Source organism: Antechinus flavipes, chromosome 4 (genome assembly GCF_016432865.1).
Source record: "Antechinus flavipes isolate AdamAnt ecotype Samford, QLD, Australia chromosome 4, AdamAnt_v2, whole genome shotgun sequence".
Taxonomy (NCBI): domain Eukaryota; kingdom Metazoa; phylum Chordata; class Mammalia; order Dasyuromorphia; family Dasyuridae; genus Antechinus; species Antechinus flavipes.
Window position 1 is genome coordinate 372218096 of NC_067401.1, and position 23168 is coordinate 372241263.

At 34.6% G+C, this 23168-nt stretch overlaps 1 protein-coding gene across 1 annotated transcript in view; it reads left to right on the forward strand.

Annotated features, from left to right (window-relative positions):
• The window catches only part of PTPN14 (protein tyrosine phosphatase non-receptor type 14), a 131296-nt gene that overhangs the window by 42918 nt on the left and 65210 nt on the right, over positions 1 to 23168 (forward strand). The window contains exons 3-6 of the mRNA XM_051998379.1: positions 5955 to 6052; positions 11418 to 11485; positions 19004 to 19074; positions 21319 to 21406. Of these exons, the coding sequence (XP_051854339.1) occupies positions 5955 to 6052; positions 11418 to 11485; positions 19004 to 19074; positions 21319 to 21406 (325 nt within the window). The remainder of the gene's footprint in view (positions 1 to 5954; positions 6053 to 11417; positions 11486 to 19003; positions 19075 to 21318; positions 21407 to 23168) is intronic.

A 23168-nucleotide genomic window follows, 5' to 3' on the forward strand; every position in this document is an offset into this window, starting at 1 on the left:
CCAATTACATGTCTAAATAATTTTTTGAATTTTTTTCAGAAAAATGCAAATTAAGACAATTCTGAGGTACCCCTACACCCATGAATATTGGAGGGGATATGGAAAAATACAGACCTAATACATTGTTGGTGGAGTTGTGAACTGATCCAATTATTCTGGAGAGCAATTTGAAAGTATGCCTAAAGGGCAATTAAAATGTGGATACCCTTTGACCCAACAATGTCTCCACTGGGTTAGTGTCCTGAAGAGATCATAAAAAAGGGGGAAAAGGACCCACATGTGCAAAAATGTTTGTGTCAGTCCTTTTTATAGTGGTAAGAAATTGGAAACTGAATGAATGCCCATCAGGTAGGGAATGGCTAAATAATAGTATACGAATGTCCATATTATTGTTCTATAAGAAACGACTAGCAGGATGATATTAGAGAAGCCTGGAGAGACTTTCATGAACTGATGCTGAGTGAAATGAGCAGAACCAGGAGATCATTGTACGTGGCAACAACATTATGTGATGATCAATTCTGATGAATGTGGCTCTTTTCAACAATGAGTTGATTCAGGCCAGTTCCAATGATCTTATAATGAAGAGAGCCATCTGCACCCAGAGAGAGAACTGTGGGAACTGATTGTGGATCACAACATAATATTTTCACTTTTGTTGTTTACATTTTGCTTTCTTTCTCATTTTTTTCCTTTTTGATCTGATTTTTCTTGTGCATCCTGATAATTGTGGAAATATTATATAATTACATATGTTTAACATATAATGGATTACTTGCCATTTAGGTTAAGGGGGGGGGGGAAGGGATGGAGGAAAAAAATTTGGAACACAAGGTTTTGCAAGGATGAATGTTGAAAATTATCTATGCATGTGTTTTGAAAATAAAAAGCTTTATATAAAAATAAAATTTAAAAGACTTTTAAAAAAAAAGTTTTGAGTTTCAAATTTTATCATTCCTTTCTCTTTGTCCCCTGAAATAGTGACCAATCCAATAATAGGTTATACATGTGCATTCAAGTAAAACATTTCCATATTAAAATTTTTGTATGAGACTCGAATTTTTAAAAAAGAATAAAGAAAGAAAATGAAAAATATCATGCTTCAACATGTATTTTAAAAATATCAGTTCTTTAGAGTCAGATAACATGCTTCATCATGAGTTCTTCAGGATTGTCTTAGATTGTATTGCTGAGAACAGCTAAGTCATTCATTGTTCTTCATTGAACAATATTGCTGTTACTGTGTACGATATTTTCCTGGTTCTGTTCAGTGCAGTTTGCTTTAGTTCATGTAGGCTTTTCCAGATTTTTCCGAAATCATCCTGCTTGTCATTTCTTACAGCACAATAATATTCCATCACAATCATGTACCATAGCTTGTTTAACCATTCTCCATTTGAAGAGCAATTTTTCTTGATTTCCAATTCTTAGCCATCACAAAAATATTTGTGGTTCTATAAATATTTTTATGTAAATAGGTCCTTCTTTTCTTCCCATCCTCTCCCCTTTTGATATCTTTGGATGTATACCTAGCAATCAAATGTAGGTCTTCTTGACTCTGTCTGACTGTAGCCAAACAAGTTCAAAATGTAATTTGAAAGTGCTTGACAAAATAAATGAAAATTCAACATAGATAATCTTATTTTATGATTTTCTAAGTCAGTATGCAAAAGATCTCTTCTATGTGAATTTAATAACATTACTCTACACTGCTTCTCATAGACCAAGATGGGCTGATAGTACAGATGAAAAAAAAATATTTTTAAAAGTATGGAAAAGAAGTAGGGAAGATGTTAGTTTTGAAATGCAAAAATAAAATAAAATAAAATAAAATAAAATCGAACTCTCTTCTCTCCCATCCAAATTTGGAAATTTGATTTATATAGTGTTATATGCTTGGATACAAGTGAATTGTTACTGATAAATTCTGCTATTTAACCAAGAGACTTTCTTTCATTGACCATGTATGAACCTCTTGAAGCAATAGAACATTGTAAATCATTTATTGTCCAGATTTTCTGGAGTTTTTACTAATTGGAATGACTGGACTTATAGACATCTTTAATATGGGTTACCTTTAAGCGATGTTAACTAAATTAAAAAAAAAAAAAACAAACAACATTTAAAGATAAGACTAGGCCTTGTCCCCATAAGGAAAGAACAAAACAAAAAAATGACTTATGGGGACTTGTCTTGCTGTGAAGAATTTCAAATTGCTTTGGTTATTTAGACTCAACATTGAAAGTTTGACTTTAACATTTCTACTTAAAAAAATGCTTGACTGCTTCCTAAGAGGATGAAGAGGTTGTATCATTTTCTTGTCCTGACAATTTATGCTCCTATTTACTTATTTGTAATTTTAATTTATATTTTTCTCTAATCTTTAAAGTGTGAGTTGAAGTAGTTATCCTTTGAAGTGTATTCTAGCTCTAAATCTGTGAATCTGTGAATCTGTTTGTATATAATCACCTTATACTAAATTGTAAGGTCCTTGATGTTAGAGGATGTGCCTATTTATCTTTGGTTCTTCTCTAGATGAGGTACTAGCTGGTGGTGTCTTAGGTAGAGCACTGGGTTTGGAATCAGGAAGAATTGAGTTCAAATCTGACCTTAGACATTTATTAGCTGTGTGATCCTGGGCAAGTTACTTAACCTCTATTTTTTCTTTCCTCATTTATAAAATGAGGACACACTGGAGAAAGAAATGGCAAACCACTCTAGTATTTTTACTAAGAAAACCTCATGATTAGGAAATCATGTAGAGTTTGGACACAACTTAGCAAATGTTTCCTCAAAGAACAATCACAGTGCTTAGCCCCTTGGGGGACAAGGGGAAGATTTATATGTTGTGTGTGTGTGTGTGTGTGTGTGTGTGTGTGTGTGTGTGTGTGTGTATGTGTGTGTGTGTGTGTATGTGTAATATTGCTTTCTCTCTCTGCCTCTCTGTGTCTCTTGTCTTTGTCTCTGTTTCTGTCTCTCTGGCTCCCTCCAACTGTCTTATCTTGTGATAGATGCTTCAGTATTTACAAAGATAAATAAGAGATGACCCTTACCCTTAAGAAGTTTACACTCTAGTCTTTATGATAAGATAAAATCTACAACATGAATGAATAATAGAAGTATAAGTCAATGAGGTCAGATGAAGAAGAAATCACTTCCAAAGTAGAAGGAAGATACAGTGGGAAATTGAGGAATCAAATTAATCTCAGTGTTTTAGGGAAGAAAGAAAGCGGCAATAAGTAGAACTAATGCAATCTTGGACTGCATTAAGAGAAGTATATCGTTTAAGCCTAAGTATGTGAATTTTCATTATATCTTCAAATGGTCAAATTGGGTATTGTATTTGGGTTTTGGTGCCATATTTACAAAAAGGTATTAAGCATCCAGAGGAGGGAAGCTAAGTTGGTGAAGATCCTGAGGAAGAGAAGACTTAGTATTATATCCTAGCTGTTTCAAGAATGTGAAGGATTGTCTTCTGACATAGAAGTTACACTTTTTTCCCCCCAGTCTCAGGGGTCAAAGCTTGGAACAGTGGGAATTCTAGAGAGGGGGATTTAGACTTAATGGAAAAAAAAGGAAAAAAAAAACCCCAAAAACCAAAGCTTGAGTCATGACCTGTTGGGTGTATTATTGAATCTTACTCACTTTTGAGTTGGTGATGGCTTTTGAAGTCCCTTTCAGATGTAAGATTCTATGACAAATAACAAAAGTAATTATAAATTATATAATTCCAATTCTTGGCACTTAAAATCTTTATAGTCTGGTTCCAGACTATTTTTCCGGTCTGGTTACTCATTAATGCCCTTGCTGAACTCTGTGATACACCAAATTGGCATCTTTGTTCTTAATTTTTAGGATCATAGATTTGCAATTAGATGAGATCTCATAGAGGCCATCTATTCTAGTCCTGTCATTGTATCAGTAACGAAATTGAAGTCCAGGGAGGTTTAGTGCTTTGTCTACAGTCATGAAGGGAATACGAATCACAAATGGGATCATTGCACAGGCTGCTTCTCCACATACTGCTCACTCCTACTTCTTGAAACCCTGCTCCCTTTGAAGAGCTGCTGAACTGCTACTTCTTTTAAAAAAAAAAGTCATCTAATATTTTCATTTGTTCATATTCCTCTTTCTATTACTTTGTCTTTTATAATTTATTTTAATATAGTTTGATTTCCTTTATTGTGAAAATGTATCTGCCTCCAAAAATGTAAACTTCTTGATGGCAGGGGACCATATGGACTTTGTATTCTAGCACCTGACACAGTTGCTTATTAAATTCAATTTTTTTATTTCAAATTTCATATTCCAAATTTTGCTTTTTTCTTTCAACTAGGGGATGTAGTTTTCATAGAGGCAAAAAGAGAGAATCCTTAATTACACATCAGTAAATAGAATTTAAAGTAGTGTGTTCCTTGCCCTACTGTCAGGTGAGACTGTGTGTCTCTTCCATTCCCTTAGATTCAAACGGTATCTCTTCTTTTTCCTTGATATAACACAGTGGATTGGTCATTTGGGAGAAGAAATTGAAATTTCAAAGGGAGGGGATCATTTATCTCAGACATCATAGTGAAGGGTAATGGCTCCGTTTAAAGTATGATTCATAGTAAATAAGAGCTCAGGAGAGTCTTTATCATTTCCTATTTGTAGAATAGGCTGTGGATTTTGGCCTACTAATTATTTTTTATTCAGAATTCCTTGATAATTAATTGTTTCAAGGGGTAGAAAATTAAGATTTCCATTGGTGGATGAAATGAACATTGGTTAATGCTAATAGTGACGCTGGAGAATTATGGCTAGGAGGTTTAGGCTGTTGTTTGTCCTTCCTTCTCAAAGAGGACCATGACATCAGGGATATGATGCCATGATTACAAGTGACTTAGATTTAAGTGAGTGAAGGCTGTGCAAAATCACCTGCCTCACTTTCCCCTCCAGAGCCACCTGGGTCCAGTGGCCAGAGAGATCCTAGATGCAGCGGGATGGGAACATCTTTAATAAGTCCGGGGCAACCCTCATTTACTGATTAAGGCTGGCTAGAAAGGCCATTTGTATGTAGACAAAGTGAGGGAAAGGTGGAAAAAAAGGGGAATGAGTATTAGGAGGGGTGGTACTAGAGAGGAAACACGTGGTATCAGGAGATTGCAAAGTGTTGAGTAGTTCTAAGATGCCATTTATAATGGCAAAGAAAAGTAAGGCCCCGTCCTTAGCTTCTGAGGTCAGTGGTCTAGTCTGAGGCTTGATGTTGTCTCGCAGCACATTCCTGTGTCTGTCTGAGGTATGCTCTTTTGAGACTGAAGATATGTGATTGCATTAGATTACCACCTTATGCAGGTAGGTGGGCCGACTCTGTATTGCTCAAAGTAGTTTGTCTTCACCTTGATTTTTAAGAAGTAGGAATCTTTGTAGAATAGAATTGAAATGTAGATTTGTACTGATAATATAGATCTAAATTGTGTTATTGTTGATATAGTTGTAAGTTCCAACCAATTGTCTGTAACTTCCCCCAAGGTGCTTTAGTTTAAAAAAAAAATCCATGCTGCTTTCAGCTCTCATACAGAAATCTGTTCTTCTCGTTGTTAACTCTGGATCTGGCAACCTTTAGTGTTATGGGTGACCAGGTGTAGAGAAGTATTTTGCTTTCTTAGTCTGTTAGGAAGAACTGGCTCTTATCAGCATTTCAGTCTGCTGGCGTACAAGCGGGTGACTGGATGAAAATATTCTCCAGCTGAGAATGAACAAGATGCGGCACCTGCCACATCAAACACAGATAAATATTGGCAAGACTCCTAATCATCTCCTGGACTGATAAACTAAGAGGAAGGCATTTTATCAATATCACCAGTGTGGTTTGTTGTGTACACAAAAGTTTCGTGTCCAAAAGCCTCTCTGTCGCTGGGCCTAAGAGCCAAGTGTGTATTCTCATGATTCTCTGTTCTTGTCCCTCCTACATACAGGTATCAGTATTACCTACAAGTCAAAAAAGATGTCCTGGATGGACGCTTGCGATCCACCCTGGAACAGGGGATCCGACTAGCTGGCTTAGCTGTACAAGGTAAGGTCCAAGTCAGTTAACCTACCACACTTGATACTCTGTAGTTGAAATCATGGTTTATTTTTATTTTTAGTGGTTTAATTTTTCTGGATTTGTCGTGGTAGAAAGAAAACTCACACACCCCTTCCCAGTCACTTTTGTTTTTTATACAATCTCAAACTGAGCTGAAAGGGGAAAGTTAGGGCTCTGATTTTTAGAAATTTCTACATCTTTTGAAAATCAATTTTGCTTTTGTAATACTAATTGAACTTGGAAAACTCACAGCTTTCATTCTGCTAGTAATTAAAATTTCATTTCTGTGTTTGTGGCCCATTTTCTCATGCCTATTCTATATCGGTATAGTTATGTTTTGTGGATTTATAATAATTTAAATTTGATGACCATTAAACATTAAATTATAATTTCTTTTAAGCTAATTACAGAGATGAACAGAAACATAAAACTGTAATGCAAGAAGATAAAGGACTAAATTTATATTTCAGTCTTTTCCATCTAGGTGGATCAAAATTTTGTTGTCTCTCTATGTATACAAAAGCTTGTATTTTTTTTTTTTTTGAATGGTGATTTGTCTTTGCCTTTTTTTAAAGCCAAATTTGAAAATGAGCACATAACATTCCTTTTTGTTTTTCTTTAAAACATGCTTTTTTACTTATTATATTTAACAAATATACTTTATTATATTTAACTTAAATATTATATTTTACTTATCATATTTAAAGAGAATTAATGTGCAAGAATGAATCCACCAGTAGCTTATTCATTACTAAACTGGGCATCTTGTATTTTGGACATTATTTTTGTGAAATCTGTTCCTTGAACCTCATTCCAAACAGAGGACTGAATTTAGCCCTGAGGGTTAGAATGCCTGCAATATGTGATTTCCCCTTCACTTCCTGCACTTCACTGTCCAAGCCCTCTTGGGTGCCTTCTTTAGACTCTTGAGGTATACTTGGCTTAATATTTCAAAATATCTCTAACCTATTAAACAGGTAGGTGTCTAGAGAGATAGTAGCTTCAGTCACAATAGCATGCGAATGACTATATCTTAAGGGATTCTGGAAAGATATACACAAAATAGATTGAGAGAACAGAAAACAAATTTATATATGAATACTGACAACCTACCTCATGACTATGCAGTCATTAACATCAATGTGCTGTTCCGTTGAGACAGTGGTAATGATATTCTACCACTCCCTTTCCTATGAAATTTTTTCTCTTTCTTTTTCTTTTCCTCATTTGTCTGGTTTCTGTTTTCCTTTCTTCCTACTCATTTTACTTCTCTGTCCTTTCTCTCTTTTCCCTGCCCTAGTCCCTCCAAAATTTTTGGGTGTGTGTGTGTGTGTGTGTGTGGTGATGGTGGTGTCTGGATTTTGGTGACAATTAGCATTAAATACGTTTCTGACAATAACTTTTTTATAATATAAAATAGCATAGATATTTAGATAGAATGCTGGGTCTCTAATCAAGAAGACCCAAGTTCAAATCCAACCTGACACTAGCTATGTAATTAATCTTAGGCAAATCACTTAATTGATTTTTGTTTTAATTTTTCATATGTAAAATGGGGATCATAATAATAACACTACCTGCCAGAGTTATTGTGAAGATTAAATAAGATGATATTTGTAAGATCTCAGCATAGTACTTGGAATGTAACAGCATTACATTATATTAAAACTGTTGTTATTCAATAAGGTGATTCAGGCCAGTTCCAATGATCTTGTGATGGAGAGAGCCATTTGCACCCAGAGAGAGGATTGTGGGAATTGAGTGTGTGCACCCAGAGAGAGGATTGTGAGAATTGAGTGTGGATCACAACATAGCATTTTCACTATTTTTTATTGTTATTTGCTTGCATTGTTTTCTTTGTCATTTTTTTCCCTTTTTGTTCTGATTTTTTGTGTGCACCATTATAATTATAGAAATTATATAAAATTTTACAATATATATTATATATGTTAACTACATATAACATATGAATTAATATATGATACATAAAATTATATTAAAAATATAGAAGAATTGCACATGTTTAATATATATTGGATTACTTGCCATCTAGGGGAAGAGATCAGGGGAAGGGATGGGGAAAAATGGAAACAAAGTTTTGCAAAGATGAATGTTGAAAATTATCTATGCATATATTTTGAAAATAAAGTTATAATTAAAAAAATTAATTTTAAAAACCATTGCTATTACTGTAGCTCCCATTTGATTATACTTCAAGATTTTTAAATTATACTTCAACAATCCTCAGTTAAGTAATATTAGTGATATTATACCAGAATTGCTGATGAGGAAACAGATTGAGAGGAGTTTGATCTGTCTGAGGTCATACTGATAATAAATGATTGAGCCAGGATTTAAACTGAAATTTTCTGACATTGAGTGTCGTGCAGGAGACAGTCATAAAGATTTTCATTTCACTCTAAGAACCAAAAAAAAAACCAAAGTAATTTTGGTTCAAACATTCAGGGACAGTCCTTTAGAAGAACTGTGAATTGTAGAATTATAGAAGTAGAAGGGACTTTCAGTTTCATCTGGTGTCATGTCTCCATTTTACACATGAGAAAATGAAGAATCACAGAATCAATTGATTTGTCCAAATAGATAGTGGTGGGGCTAGAATTAAGCCAGTTCTCCTAACTCAATCTTCAGACTATACTGCCTTCTGTATGGAATCAGTCTTCCCCCGTTGCCTTTTCATTTCGATTGAGTACAACAACCTTATTTGCTCTATTCCCTCTCCTTCCCCCCCATACCCACTCTCTACCATATTTCTCTATTTCTTTCAAAGGTACCATTATCCTTCTAGTCTTCCAGCTCTGACTCTTCCCTCTTCCTCACTTTCCCATCCCATATCCACTCAGTTCATCTTACCTGTTCAGTGCATTGTGATCCTCCTCTTCTCTACTCTCACCCAGCCCGTGCACTTCTTTGAGCCCTTATTATGTCTCAACAACACTGTTGGCAATAGCCTTTTAATTGGCTCTCTCCATCTCCGATTTCTTTCCTCTTTAATCTATCCTTTGCATAGTTGCATATTAAAATTTTAAAAACATAGCTCTAACTGTGCTATCCTCTGTACCAAAGTCTTCAGTGGCTCTCTCTGGTCTTTAGGACAAAGTGGCAACTCCTAAGCCTGACATTTAAATCCCCCCACAATCTGGCTGCCACCTGCATTTTCAGTCTTTAAGCTTTATGCTGCCCTTTTCATTCTGATCTCATTTCTAGTCCCATTACACAACATTTGACCTCCTCCCTCCATGCTTTTGCATAAGTGCTCCCCTGTGTCTATATTGCATTCCTCTCACTCCTTTCTTTAGAGCACATCTCACAAACTACCTCTTGCTCAGTCTTCTCTTGTTGCCTTAGTTATTAGAATTTTCTTCCTCTCAAAATTGTAATTTTATATATAGTCTTACATTTGTTGTTAGGCAGTTGTTCAATTGTGTCCTAGGATTTTCTTGGCAAAAATAAGATTTTGAGGAGTTTGCATTTTGTTCTCCAATTTATTTTACAGGTGAGGGAACTGAGGCAGACAGGCTTGAGTAATTTGTCCAGAGTCACAGAGCTAGGAAAGTCTGAGACCAGATTTGAACATAGGAAAATGAGTATCCCTGACTGCAGGTCCAGCACTCTATCCACATGCTACTTAGCTGCCCCTAAAATTACACATATATGCTTATTCACATTCATACATTTATACCCCCATCCCAGAGTATTTACTAATGTAGTATGTATCATATCCTTACAGTGGAAAGGATGTTCTTTAGGTCCTATTTTCTGTTTTTAATCTTTGAATCTCACTGCTCAACATTCTCTCTTCCATGTGATACTTAACAAATGTTTATTGAATCTGTCTGTACAAACATTTACTAAGTATTTGCAATATGAAGTACATTGTCCTAGATACTGATCTCCTAAAAAAGTTAATATTCCTAGCTATGGTAAAACTCCCTGTTCTGTTTTATCAGCTTTTTCCTGTCTCATTGTGTAATTAGAAAAATATTCTTAACAGCAGTGTTAGCCATTTGATGAAATGGGTTTTCCAGTTCTCTGAACATAAGGATGGATTGATAGACAGGAGAAAGTCTGCTATACTTGAATACATTCAACCCAACATGTAATTAGTTCCTTGTTATCTTTGTAGGGGGTAGGACTAATAAACTTTGCTTTCTTCTTGTCTACATCTGCTTCTCTGAAAGTCATCTTTTTTAAAAAACTTTTATATGAAATTTAATAAGACAAATAAAATCTTAAAATGTTTCTGGGCACATGGGATAATGGATTAAGAATCATCATCTCTTTATGGTATAGACACAGTTGATTCTCTTCATGTATGCTAGAACATATCTCTATGAGCTGAAAACAGAACAGAACAGCATTTTTGGCATCTCTCAACATGTGAAATTGTCTAGGAGCAGTAAAGATTTCTAAGGGTCTTGCCAAGGGTGATTTATAGTGGGGATTTCCAGCTTCAGAAATATGAAAAGTTAGGAATGGTGTTTGTTCTTCAGCTCTCCAATTAAGTGAAATTTAAAAGCCCCCATGGCAAGTTATTCTTAAGATTTCAAGTTACATATTTAAGAAATTGATGAATATAGGCTTGACTAAATTTTTAAAGGGAAGTTCTTTAAAAAAACATTTCTTTTCTATTCTCTTCATACTATTGAATATAAGCATATATCTTTTGATGTTTAGTTTTTTTGGTAAATATAAGTAACAGCTATTTGTGAACATACTTTTAACACCATTGTCATAAAATAATCAGGAAATAGAAGGAAATAAGAGGAAAAAAATTAGTTCATAAACATGGATTTAGTATCTGGTTGAATGAAGCAATGAATAACTTTCTATTTATGACTCTGAGTTTTAGTATTTCAGAATCCTCATCTGTAAAATGGGAATGATAGTAGTACCTATCTCCCAAGGGGTTGGTGTGAGGATAAAGTATTCCATGAGCCTTAAAGCTTTATATAAAATGTCCCAAAAGTCTTGGCGCATGTTTGTAAAATTCTTTGACTTGTAAAATCTCTGATTATTATTGTTGCTTTAGCTGTAGTTGTTATTTATTTCATCTTTTATTGATGTTGAGTCAATATAATAAAATGGAATAATGAGGGTTTTAGCCTAATGGATGGATACTGATTTGATTTCATATTTGTTATTTAAAGGATACATTCTTGTAGTAATTGGTAGAAGAAGCCATCTATTCTTTTGTTGTTGTTGTTGTTCACTGGAAAAACAAACAACTCTTCCCTAGAAATCTTAACTTAGAAGTAAGTTTATAGATCTGTATTTTCCTTTCTCCCTTTCAATCCATTATATTAAACACCATTTTCTTTCCTTTTTTTTCCAGCTGATTTTGGGGACTACAGTCAATTTGAATCTCAAGATTTCCTCCGAGAATATGTGTTATTTCCTATGGTGAGTGTATTCCCCCCCCCCCCTTTTTTTTTTAAAGCCTTTTGTTCCCAGATGGACTTGGATCCTTCCTTTGAAAAGAGAAACTTTTCAAAAGAGAAACACAGAGCATGATATGTATGTTCTCTTGGCAAGCTGCATGGTATTCTTTCAGAGTTGGGACATTCTTTAAAAAAAAGGCATTGTTTGGGGAAGGAGTAGGCGTGGTTAGGATAGACAGGTTAGGACTTGCAAAATATCCATTTCTGTAGTGAACTGGAGGTGTGGCTGCCTTCTAGTACCAGAGGATATGTCTGTAACTCTCTAGAGGATGGAAAGAGCTGCTAATTGTAAGGAACAGCTCTTTCCTTAGTTAGAAAAACTGAGAATATTTCCAATTAGAAAAGATCAACGATATTCTTCCCAATGGAATCTTCTAGTTTTTAGTAAAGGGCTTTGGATGTATTAGATTCTTAGCCAATGTTAAATTGTATCCCCATTCAAAAAGGAACTGATATCGTAGATAGCATTATATGCATTATTGTTTTTTTGTTCTAGAATCATAAAACTATGTGTTTCTTTTTTGGAAAAGTTTCTGGAGATCATCTAATTTAGTTGTCTATGATAATCTGGAGCCACCTCTATAAAATTCTAGGATACCTAGCATCTAGTCTGTTTGAATGTAACAGAAAACAGAGAGATAGAAGCATTGTCACTAATTTGCTCTGTGACATTCTAGATGTCACTTAATCTGTCTGCATCTCAATTTATTCATCCATAAAATTAGGAGGCAGGCCAAATGATCTCTGTAACATTTCTTCATGCTCTAAAATTTTAAAATATTGTAAAGTATTCTGAGCAGAGCAAAGAATAGAAAGATGATAAAGCTGCCTTTCCCCCAAGTGAGATTGTGAGAATGGTGTGTGTGAATGTGTATATACATGTATTTGTATTAATGATTAATATGGTCATACCATGAGAAAGAAAAAAACAAGCAAGTGAACAAAAAAGGTGAAAACAGTATGCTTTGATCCATATTCAGTCACCGTGGTTCTCTCTGAGGATGCAGATGGTACTTTCCATCGCAAATCTATTGGAATTGCCTTGAATCTCCTCATTGTTGAAAAGAGCCAAGCCCATCAAAATTGATCATCAAATAATCTTGCTGTTCTCCTGGTGTTACTTACTTCACTCAGCAATAATTCATAGTTCATGTAAGTCTTTCCAGGCTTTTCTAAAATCAGCTTGCTCATCATTTCTTATAAAACGATAATATTCCATTACATTCATATACCATAACTTATTGAGCTATATTCCCCAATTGATGGGCATCCATTTAATGTCTAGTTCCTTTCAAATACAAAAAGAGCTGCTCCAAAAAATTTCGCATATGTGAATGCTTTTCTCTCTTTTAAGATTTCTTTGGGATACAGATCTGATAATGACACTTCTGGATCAAAGAATTTGCAGTTTGATAGCCTTTTGGGCATAGTTCCAAATTGCTCTCTAGGATGGTTAGATCAGTTCATAACTCCATCACCAGTGCATTAGTGTCCCAGTTATCCCACATCCTCTCCTATCATCTTAGCCAATCTGAGGGATGTGAAGAAATACTTAACCTAACTCATTTAAAAAAAAGTACTGTAGTCCACAGTGATTACAACCTTTGAGTTTGTGACTGCACAATTAGCACAAACTATCAGCAGCATAGACACTGGCAGGTATAATTAATTATGTCTTCAGTGTTTTTTAGTCACTGAATTTTTCAGGAAATTCTACTGGGCAGAATCTCCATGTGTGGTATAAACGTATGTATGTTGAGGTGTCCCCAGCACTTAGCACAGGGCAGCCTGGCACATAGTAGGTGGTTAATAAATGCTAGTGGACTAAATTACTAATTGCACATTCTTGAAGCCTGTTTTGAAATGTAGAGCAATTTTGTATAGTGCTTTTCATGTTGATTTCCAGAGCACATTTTAATAAATGATTGAATGACGATTTTAAACTCTACATGCTACAAACATATTTTCTAGCTCTAACCAGAGCACTGAGATAGAAAACTCATGATGCTGGTGAACTAGTGAAAGGCTATAATTAAGTAGTGTGAGTATATGTAGAGTTTCATTTGTTTTAAACTGAACCTATAATTTTATCAGTATTGAGATCTCTTGGTGAAACCCTATACCAATGCAGTTCCAACATCTGCTCTCCAATGTGTAAGCTTAGAAAATTGAGAAAATTGCTTAAGAAACTGAGAACTCAAGTAACTTGACCTAGGTCACATAATCAGTCTTTGTAAAGGTGGGATTTGAATTCAAGTCTTCTTAACTCAGAAGCTAGATTTTTACCCTCTATCCCTTGCTTCTTCTTTATCTGTCAGCTGGACAAAGAGATGCACACATTTGTTGGAGGCTGAAGGGGTACAGCTTTTAGGTCCATTTAATCTTTTAAGGTTCCTAAATGATCATGGCATTTTCTCACCAGTTGAAAGAACAAAGTTAAATGGATAGTATATCCCAAAGGTGGGTAGTTATGTATAGACATGTAGCTTGCCATTTTTCATTAGTATGGTACCACTCTCACATTTTTCAATGACAGAGACAAATGCCAAAGGGAGGCCCAGCAGTTCTAGACAGAGACAGTTATTTAAGTACAATAGCTGACTTTGTTGCTCTTGTTGTTATGTAAAGCCTAGAGCTGAGGTTTTGTAAAATAATTTCTCCTATCTCCACCCTTCAATACTGCTTTATTTCTTTTATTCTCCTAAACTGTTTCTGAGTTTTACAAAATGATTGCTGAGATATATAACTGAATTTGTAAAATGCATAGTACATTTGCAAATCTGTATAAATCTGAAAATGCTCTAGGATTTGGCACTTACCATGACACAAGCCACATTAGTCAAATGACGCAAAGAAAACATGCTGAGGTTTAAAAGTTGAGGTGTGTATAATAAGTGTTTCCAAATATTCTGTTTCTAAGAACTGGGCAATTTCCAATATTTGATCTGTATTTATTCCTGATTTTTACCCTTACCCTGAAGGGTAGCATAGAGTAATTTATGGAATGCTAAGTTTAAGTCAGAAAGATCTGAGTAGAATTCTCATCTCTCAAATGTATTAGTTGTTTGACTTTGTCAAAGTCAATCTCTTTGAGTCTTAGGCAACTCTTTAAGACCATAAGATATGGAAGGAATGTAATCTGTGTAGGTGAAAGGAGCCACATGGAAGATTTGTATCTCCTTCACTAATAAGTAGTGAAATTCATAGCGTGGTATTCAGTTTTCTTGCTTTAGTTATCTTGGCTATTTCCTGGCAAAATCTATATATCTGGGATGCCTCTGAGGAATCATTTATCTTGATCACAGTCTTTTGGTACTCTCCTGGCGCTCATTTCAGAAGTCAGCATTGAAGTGAAGAGTTAAGTGATGATAGGTCTTCTGAATCCCATTTTGATGTAAAGTTTTATTGTTTGTCCTGCATTCTCAAAGCGACTTAACATCAGGGATGGCATGAAAATAAATTGGATTTAAAGGAGGAAGAGGAATACAAAATAGCAAGCTGTCTGCAGTGCAAAGGCACGATATACAACTGGATTGCTGGAGATGGTCCTAGATATAAAAGTTGGAATAATCTGGAACAAAGAGCTTGAGTTCAGCTATGATCTTGCCTGCTTGTGGCAACATTATGCTATAGCAGAAGTGGTAGACGTGGAGTTAGGAGAAACCCAATTGTAAATCTTCTCTTTGAAATAAACTATGGAAAACAATCCATACCTTCAGCAAAGTTGCAGGATACAAAATAAACCCACATAAGTCATCAGCATTCTTATATATCACTAACAAAACCCAACAGTTAGAGTTACAAAGAGAAATTCCATTTAAAGTAACTACTGATTGTATAAAATATTTAGGAATCTATCTGCCAAGGGAAAATCAGAAACTTTATGAGCAAAACTACAAAACACTTTCCACACAAATTAAGTCTGATCTAACCAACTGGAAAAATATTAAATGCTCTTGGATTGGGTGAGCAAATACAATAAAGATGACAATACTACCTAAATTAATCTATTTATTTAGCGCTATACCAATCAGACTCCCAAAAAACTACTTTGATGAACTAGAAAAAATAACAACAAAGTTCATATGGAAAAACAAAAGGTCAGGAATTTCAAGGGAATTAATGAAATAAGCTATGGAACCATGGATAAGTCACTTAATCTTTAAAGGCCTCATCTCTTTCTATATCTAAAATGAGCGTGATAATTATGCCTAGGAAGTAGAAAAACTCATTGTATCTTCATATGGTCATGCTACATTTGGAGAGTTCCTTTCTTTTACATTTTTACATTTGCATTTTACATTTTACATTTAAAGAACCTTGATAAAGAGAACATTGTATACAGTAACAACAAGATTGTGTGATGATCAACTATGATGGACTCGGCTCTTTTCAATAGTGAGTTTATTCAAGGCATTTCTAATAGACTTGTGATAGAAAAATGCCATCAGCATCCAGAGAGAGAATGAAGAAGACTGAATATAAATCAAAGCATAGTATTTTCACCTTTTTGTTACTGTTGTTTTTTGCTTGTTACTGTTGTTTTTTGCTTGCTTTTTTTTCTTATGTATTTTCCCCTTTTGCTCTAATTTTTCTTGCTCAGTAGGATAAATATGGAAATATGTTTAGAAAAATTTGCACACATTTAATCTACATTGGATTGCTTGCTGTCTTGAGAAGGGAGAAGGGGAGGAGAGGGAGAAAAATTTGGAGCACAACGTTTTGCAAAAGTGAATGCATTTTTTCATGTATTTGGAAAAATAAAATACTATCAAAAAATAAAGTTGTTTAAGCAGAAAAAAAGATTCTTTCCATTCATAAAAAACATAACAACAACAAAAACAAACCTAAAAAGAAAAAAGATTCTTCATTCATGTCTATCTTTTAAATGTTTCTTTTGATTACTGTTTTTGCACTTTTCTGTGCAACTCTAGTTTTTTCATCAGGAATGCTTAGCAATCTTCTTTCATTAAAGATTCATTCTTTTCCCACTGTAGGATTATACTTAGTTTTATTAGACAAGTTATTCTTGATTGTAAGCCTATAACATTTGCCTTTAGGAATATTATATTCTAAGCTTTCTACTTCTTTATGATGGTAGATGTTAAATTATATGTGATCCTGACTGAGGCTTCAGCTCAGTATTTTGATTCTTTAAAATCTGATTACATTATTTTTCTCTTTGACCTAGAAGCTTTTGGTTTTGACTATAATATTCCTGGGAGTTTATTTTGGGATTTTTTTTCAGAGATGATGGTGCATTTTTCCTAAGAGATTTAAGCAATTCCCTTTTATAATTTCTTGAAATATGATGTCTATTCTTTGTAGTCATAGCTTATAGGTTGTCAGTGCAGTGATTTTTAAGTTTACTCTCTTAAATCTGTCTGTTTTCCAGGTCATTTATTTTTGCTATGAGATAACATAATTTCTTCTATTTTTCTTTGATTAATACCTCTTGCTGAGTTATGAAATCGTTAGTTTCTTTTTGGTCCATTTTCATTTCAGAGCTTGTTGCTTGGACAAGACTTTGTACCTCTTATGTCAGGTTATTAATTTCTATTCCAAATCTTTCTTCTATAATTCTGATTTCTTTTCTAAATTTTTCCTCTGGTGCTTAAATTTCATTTAAAAAACATTTTTTTTAACTTCTAAAAACTCTTGCTTAATCTCTTCCATGAATTTTAGTTGAACTTGGACACAACCTGTGTTTTTCTTTGAGGCTTTGCTTGTAGGTGCTTTGAAGTCATTCTTTTCTTCTGGGTTTATGTCTTGAGTTTTCCTATGACCATAATAATTTTTTATAGTAGAATTTTTTTGTTTTGACTATTCTTGTAGCATCCTTCATGACTTTGGAATTTATGTTAGGGTTTTCTGTTCTTTTAGAACGCTTGTCTGGGTTCAGCTTGTGCTTTTGGAGGTCTTTCTACTGCTCTGTTGAGCAGTATAGCAGAGGTCTTCAGTGTCATGCTATTTCATTATGTTAGAGATAACTCAGGTGGGGACTTGAAGGCTTTTCGTTTTCCCAAAGTGTTCTCATTTAGGACAAAGTCTAAATATCTGTCCTCTCAGGTAGAGCTCTACAAATTCCTAATCTGGATTTGGTCTGAGCAACAGGTCTGTTGTGGGCTTGCTTCCTTTGGAATTTTAGAAAGCAATAGTTAAACTCAGACAATATCATTTTGAGAAGCTTTGGTGGTTCAGAGTAATAGAACTGCAGATTACCCTTTGGTCTGATATATCTGCCCTGTGTTTTCTACCATAGGTTTCACACTGGAGTTTTCACACTGGAGGCTAGAATTGACATTCCCTTCAGCTCCTGGTAGTGGAGCCAAAAATTAACTATTTGCTTCTAAAATGGATCTTTACAAATTCAAAAGCAAGCGTGCAACAAATATACAGGTCAGGGATGTTCCTTGCCCTGGAACGTGACCCCCAGGCTCAGAGATCGTTCCTAGTGTGCCCTAGAGTCATGACCTGGGATTGGGTAGTGAAGGGCAAAGCTGGCAGTTGGCATTTATTCTTGTGCTCTGTGGGAGGTCAGGATCCTCTGTGCTGTACCTGGGATCTCTGCTTTACCTGGTCTACAACCTCTGCCTGTGCTAGAAAGCACTAAGGATCTTCTTTAGTGTTATTTCCATTGATGAAGCGTTATCTGGTTCTATGATGAACCATTTGACAATGCCAAGGACTTTGCTGTTGAGCACTTTCTTTTCTGGAACTTCCCCTTCCCTTATTTCCATTTACTTCAAAGCAGTAATTAGAGATTTTATGTGCCTTACTGTTATAAGAAGTGCAAGTTTACTTTGTACATTGAAGTTGGTTATAGGAAATATATGAGTCTAATTCCATTGCCCTTAGTGAGCTTATAGCTTGTCTGTTTGTAGTATAAAAGATGCATAAATACAATGCCTTTATAAAACTTACAAAACTATCAGTAAATTATAAATCATTGTGGTACAAAAGAAGCCTTAAAAAGAGTTTAGAAATGTATGCCATCAATTCCAATAGACTTGTGATGGAGAGAGCCATCTGTATCCAGAAAGAAGACTATGACAATTGAATGAAGATATCTATATAATATTTTTGTCTATTTTTGTGATTTGCTTGCTTTTTTCTTTCTCATTTTTTCCCTTTTTGATCTGATTTTTCTTGTGCAGCACGATAATTGTGGAAATATGTATAGAAGAATAGTACATATTTAACATATATTGGATTACTTGCCATCTAGCAGAAGGAGGGAGGAAGGGAGAAAAATTTGGACCTCAAGGTTTTGCAAGGGTGAATGTTGAAAACTATCGTTGCATATATTTTGAAAATAAAAAGGTATTGTTTAAAAAAAAAAGTTAAAAACCTTATGCTGTCTGGTAAGCTAATTCAGGTATGGTTTCCAAAGGTAAATTTGGAGGAGGAGGATTTTGAATTTTGGTAGGATACAGAATGTCAAAATCTTTGTGAGATTCATTGAGGTCTATTTCTATAGGACTTGGCATTGGAAGAAGCTGTCCTGGAGGAATTGACCCAGAAAGTGGCCCAGGAACATAAAGCACACAGGTAAGGGAGAAGTGAGGAAAAAGAAGATGAGATATGATTGTGTCGATTGAATGAATGAACAAATTAATGATTAAATGAATTAATAAAAATTTATTTAGTTCATACTTTGTACAGAGCACTAGGCTAAACACTAGGGATACAAATAGAAAAAAAAAAACAAGACTCTCCCCTCTGTCAGAGAGTTTGCATTCTAAAAGGAGAATACAGAACTTGGATTGGGGTTCAGCTGCAAGTTTGAAGGAAAGTCCTAAGTGTTTTTAAGGTCCAGAAGCAAGACATCTTTAGGATCATTTCCATTGGAAAAACGTTTTCTGGTTCTATGTTGAACCATTTGACAATGGCAAGGACTTTATTTTTGAGAACTTTCTCTTCTGCAATTTCTGGCTATCACAACAAAGTGAATATCACAACAGAGTCACATGAATTTTTTGGTTTCTCAGTAATATAAATGTTACTATACTTCAGTCTCTTGAGTATGTAATAATGTTATATCTTAAAAATGTATATACCTTAATTAAAAAAATACTTTATTGTCAAAAAATGCTAACCATCATCTGAGCCTTCAGGGAGTCATAACCTTTTTGCTGCTGGAGGGTCGATATTGATGGGGTGGTGGTTGCTGAAGGTATGGTGGCTCTGGAATTTCATAAAAACGAGACAGCACTGAAGTTTGCCATGATGGACTATTCCTTTCACTGAAACCCTTAAAGGGCATTTTAAGGGTTTCAATATTGTTTCAGTTTCAATACTATTGAATTTCAGTCTTGTTGTATCTCAGGAAATAGGAAGACCAAATAGTCTTATATGAGTACAGTTTGTAGCTCCTCAAAACTATTACAGTAGTAACATCAAAGATCACTGATCACAGATCACCATAACAGATAATAATAATAATAATAATAATGAAAGAGTTTGAAATATTGCAAGAATTACCAAAATGTGTTTAGAGACATCATGTGAACACATGTTATTGGAAAAAGTGGCATCCATAAACTGGCCCAGTGCAGGATTGCCACAAACCTTCAGTTGGTAAGAAATAAAACAAAACAAAACAAAATAATGCAATATCTGTAGAGCCCAATAACATTTAAACAAGGTATACTTGTATCGACTTGGAATTAGGAACAAGGTTGGAATTATAGATTGAGTTAGAATTAGGTTTTGAGGATAGAAGGGGGTTTCTGATGCAGGTAATTTCTAGTTTGTAGCTATACAAATAGCTCCCTAGATGGTTTCAGGGGCTGTCACAATCTGGACTGGTATTCTGAGGGCTCTGCTATTGATGGCTATGTTTAACATAGGCTTTAATAGAAGAGATTCCTAATGTCCATACATTTGCATATATTAACATTCATATATCCTTAGCTTTCATACTTACTCTTGCACAGTCAGCATAAAAGATTAAGTTAGAGAATCTATTTCATCTAGTTTGTGATTCAATTTTGTGTCATTCATTCTTGGAGTTTTAAGTTTTGATGGAGGTTGTACTTTTAATTGTTTGTAACCCAGAATCATCCTACTACAATAAAATTCTTAATAGCCATTTGACTGGAGAGAGCAGAGGAAAAATTTATTCTATGGATTTGTTCCATGTGTTGTCTTTACTGGAGACTTCCTGACACTCCTGTCCCTTGAAATCCTGTTTTGAGTGGATATCTCTAGCTTTAGCCATATTAGTAGTAGTGAGAAAGATCAAAGGGCTAGACTTGGAGGGAAATGGTGAGAATCTCTGAGTCAAGGAAACATCAGAGAGCTTGATGTCACTGAGGACTACTTGAAGCTCTTCTAGGCCATTGCAAAACAAACATCCTTCCTATCCCTTCCCATCTTTCCCTGCTATTGTTGAAAGACAAGTGTAGTATTTCTAACTTTCATCTTGAACCTTTCCATCCAAAAATAATGTCTTCATGCCTTTAAAAATGGAGAATTATCTCAAATAAAGGAAATGGCTTGTATTAATTTTCAGCAGGCTACTTTATTCACAAGTCAATTTGGGATAATTTTTTAGTGGCCCAAAATTTTATGTAGCTTCCTTTACATTTTCTCACTTAATTAAAATACTCTTCGGGGGGAGAGGTTCTTGGAATTATGGAAACAGGTGACCATGTGTTACATGATATTATTCCAACCTTATGATGATTGCTATTCCCAAATTGAGCTACAATTTTGCATCATGAGGATCAAATCCGCTGGTTTTTGTCCTTATTTAACAGTTTCCTCTTTTTGATACTATTCTGGTTCTAGTGGAATCCTGCCAGCGGAAGCTGAACTCATGTATATCAATGAAGTGGAACGTTTAGATGGGTTTGGACAGGAAAGCTTCCCTGTGAAGGTAATGTACCCTGCATTTTCCTTTGCGTGGCTTTCTCAAAAAGAGTACAGAAATTTATAGAATAATGTTTTCTAAAATTTAGAGGGCAAAGATTATGCCAACCCTCTTTTCCTTGCCCAGGGTAGATAATCAAATGGTCATTGAGTTAATCAATGTTTATCTTCTGTGATAAATCAAATTTGAGTACCCAGTGACTACTGTGTTACAATTTCTCTTTCCCAGAAGTGAGCACTTTCTCATTTGTTCACTAATTCAGCAGATATTTGTAGAGGAATATGTTTACAGAATTCATCTAGATGCTATAAGGGTACAAAAAAATCTAAGGTCATGGTTTCTTTACCCAAATATCTTAAAATCCAATATGAAAGACAAGAAATATAGATATCAAAAGTTAAAATAAAATAAAAGGAAGGAAGTATCATGCATGCTGCTTATTTAGCAAGATTTCATGAAATATTTATATAATTAGGATAATATAGTAGAACCTTGGGAAGAAGAGAAGGAAAAAAATGTCACTGCCTTTAAGGAGCTCATAATCCATTGAAGGATCAATGAATACACATATAAGTAAATACAAAATATATGCAATATAAATACAAAGTAATTTCATGGATGGGGAAGAGTAGGCATCACACATAGCAGAGGTGGAGAATAGGATGGAGTCAGTAAGGGATTCAGTTAGGAGGTATCACTTACGCCAAATTTTAGAGAAAAAAAAAGGCATTCTTAAAGTCAGGTAAAGTGAAAATCCATTACAGGTATGGAGGTCAAAGGCAGAAGATAGAAAGTGGAGCATAAAATACTGGAAATGGGAGCAATATGTAGTAAACTTGGAAAAGTAAGCTAGAGCCATGTTGTGAAGGGATTTGAATGTCAAACACAAGAATTTGTATTTGATCCTTGTTCAACAGGGAACCAATAGGGCTTTTGAAGAAAGTGACATAGTCAAATAAGTGCTTTTTTAGGAATCAGTTGATGTAGAGTGGTGATATCAAATTTGAATAGAAAAAGGGGCCACTAATCTCTACAAAAGGAACTCTGCAGGTCTCATATTGACTAAGTTTTGAAATGTACTATTATCTGTGTATTCTTGTATTTTTATTTATTTTGCTAAATAGTCACTACTTTTCTTTTTTCCAAGCAACTATCTTGATTTTTATTATAAGTGGATGAAACTATTATTTTATTTCTAAAATTCTTTTTTTTTTTTTAAATTTTGGATTTCAAATACTGTTCTTCCCTCCTATTCCTACGACATCAACTACAAAAACAAACAATATGAGAACAAGAGAGAGGATGTAGAGATAATATGACCTTGGTATATATCCCTGGTTAAGGAGAAGGAGATGGATGTAACTTCAGCAAAGGAAACAATGGAAGGAGTAATCAGACAGTTAGAGGGAAAACAAATCAAGGACACTGTCATGAAAACTCAGAGAGGAGTGAATATCCAGATAAAGTAGTTAAGATACTTCAGAGAGATGAAGAAAGATGAGAACAGAGAAGAATTCTTGGTATAGTGGAAAGAATATTGGATTTAAAATAGAAAAACCAGAAAAATATTGGTATAAAAACCTTAGATCTTTGTTTCAGGGTGAAGCTTGGGGCTGTACAGAAATTTCCCGAAATCACTCCAAACTTATTGTCTCCTTCATCATTTCTGGATCCCATTTGTTTGTCATCCTCTTCATTAGTTCATTAGTGCATCATTCCCAGATGCATGTACTGATTGAAAAACTTCACAGGCTATCTGTCTAACTGC